The following is an 829-nucleotide window of genomic DNA, read 5'->3' as shown; positions in this document are numbered from 1 at the left end:
AAATTGATTTTAATTATTAAAAAAACCCTCATACTTCACTCTTGATACTTACTTCATAATGAATGTATGATCATAAAGCAATGAAAAGATGATATAAATTCAATGACCAGAAAACAAATAGTACAACAAATTACTGTATCTTCTTTTTAGATAGATCTTTCCTCTATAACATATCATAATTTAAAACTTTTTTTCTTATTCCTTGCTTCTTACAAATTCTTCAGTGATTTTGTTAAATATAAGGTGCTGAACATTATCTAGTCCCATAAATAATACATCAAGCTTTTGCTGAATCATTGTTGTATACTGACAGTCATTTAATCTCTTTAGGGATGACAAGGAATGCTCTGTAGTTGTGTAGTTTGTCATCATTAAAGTTTGGAATGGGTTTAAAGCAAGTTTAGCATTTGGAAATCCACACTGCGCTTTACCTTCTAGTATGGAATAATGCATGCCTACAGGAGTAAAAGTTGTCTTTCCTGAATCTGTCAACTTCACTCCTCTGTAAGAATGAAATTGTCACACTTTTCTCCATGGAAGTTTGTATTGACGTCATCAGGATAAGCCTGAACTCATTTCCTGCTTGCTTTGCAGTCTTCATCCGGTATAGCCTCGTGGCTTAAGAAGGAAAATCTATTTGCTACAAATGCCACAATCATGAGTGTGATCTATGTCGCTGTGTGATCCACAGCAACAACATTTTCTTTCTTGGTATCTTGGTTTTTGGAAAATTGCATTGGATGGATCATATTAGCTATAGTTAGATATGGTGTTCCACTTTCTTAGATATCCTCAAGACAAAATCGGAGCTAGAGAAAGAAAGCTAGGC

At 33.8% G+C, this 829-nt stretch overlaps 1 protein-coding gene across 1 annotated transcript in view; it reads right to left on the bottom strand.

The window, feature by feature from the left end:
* Positions 1-829, bottom strand: part of PTPN22 (protein tyrosine phosphatase non-receptor type 22) — a 52804-nt gene that overhangs the window by 5267 nt on the left and 46708 nt on the right. Inside the window, 1 exon segment of the mRNA XM_013003769.1 lies at positions 188-218. Within this exon segment, the coding sequence (XP_012859223.1) occupies positions 188-218 (31 nt within the window).

Source organism: Echinops telfairi, unplaced genomic scaffold (assembly GCF_000313985.2).
Source record: "Echinops telfairi isolate 266 unplaced genomic scaffold, ASM31398v2 ScPeMD7_443;HRSCAF=831, whole genome shotgun sequence".
Classification (NCBI taxonomy): domain Eukaryota; kingdom Metazoa; phylum Chordata; class Mammalia; order Afrosoricida; family Tenrecidae; genus Echinops; species Echinops telfairi.
The sequence above is the reverse complement of the archived record's forward strand: the minus strand, read 5'-3'. Positions and strand labels throughout refer to the sequence as shown.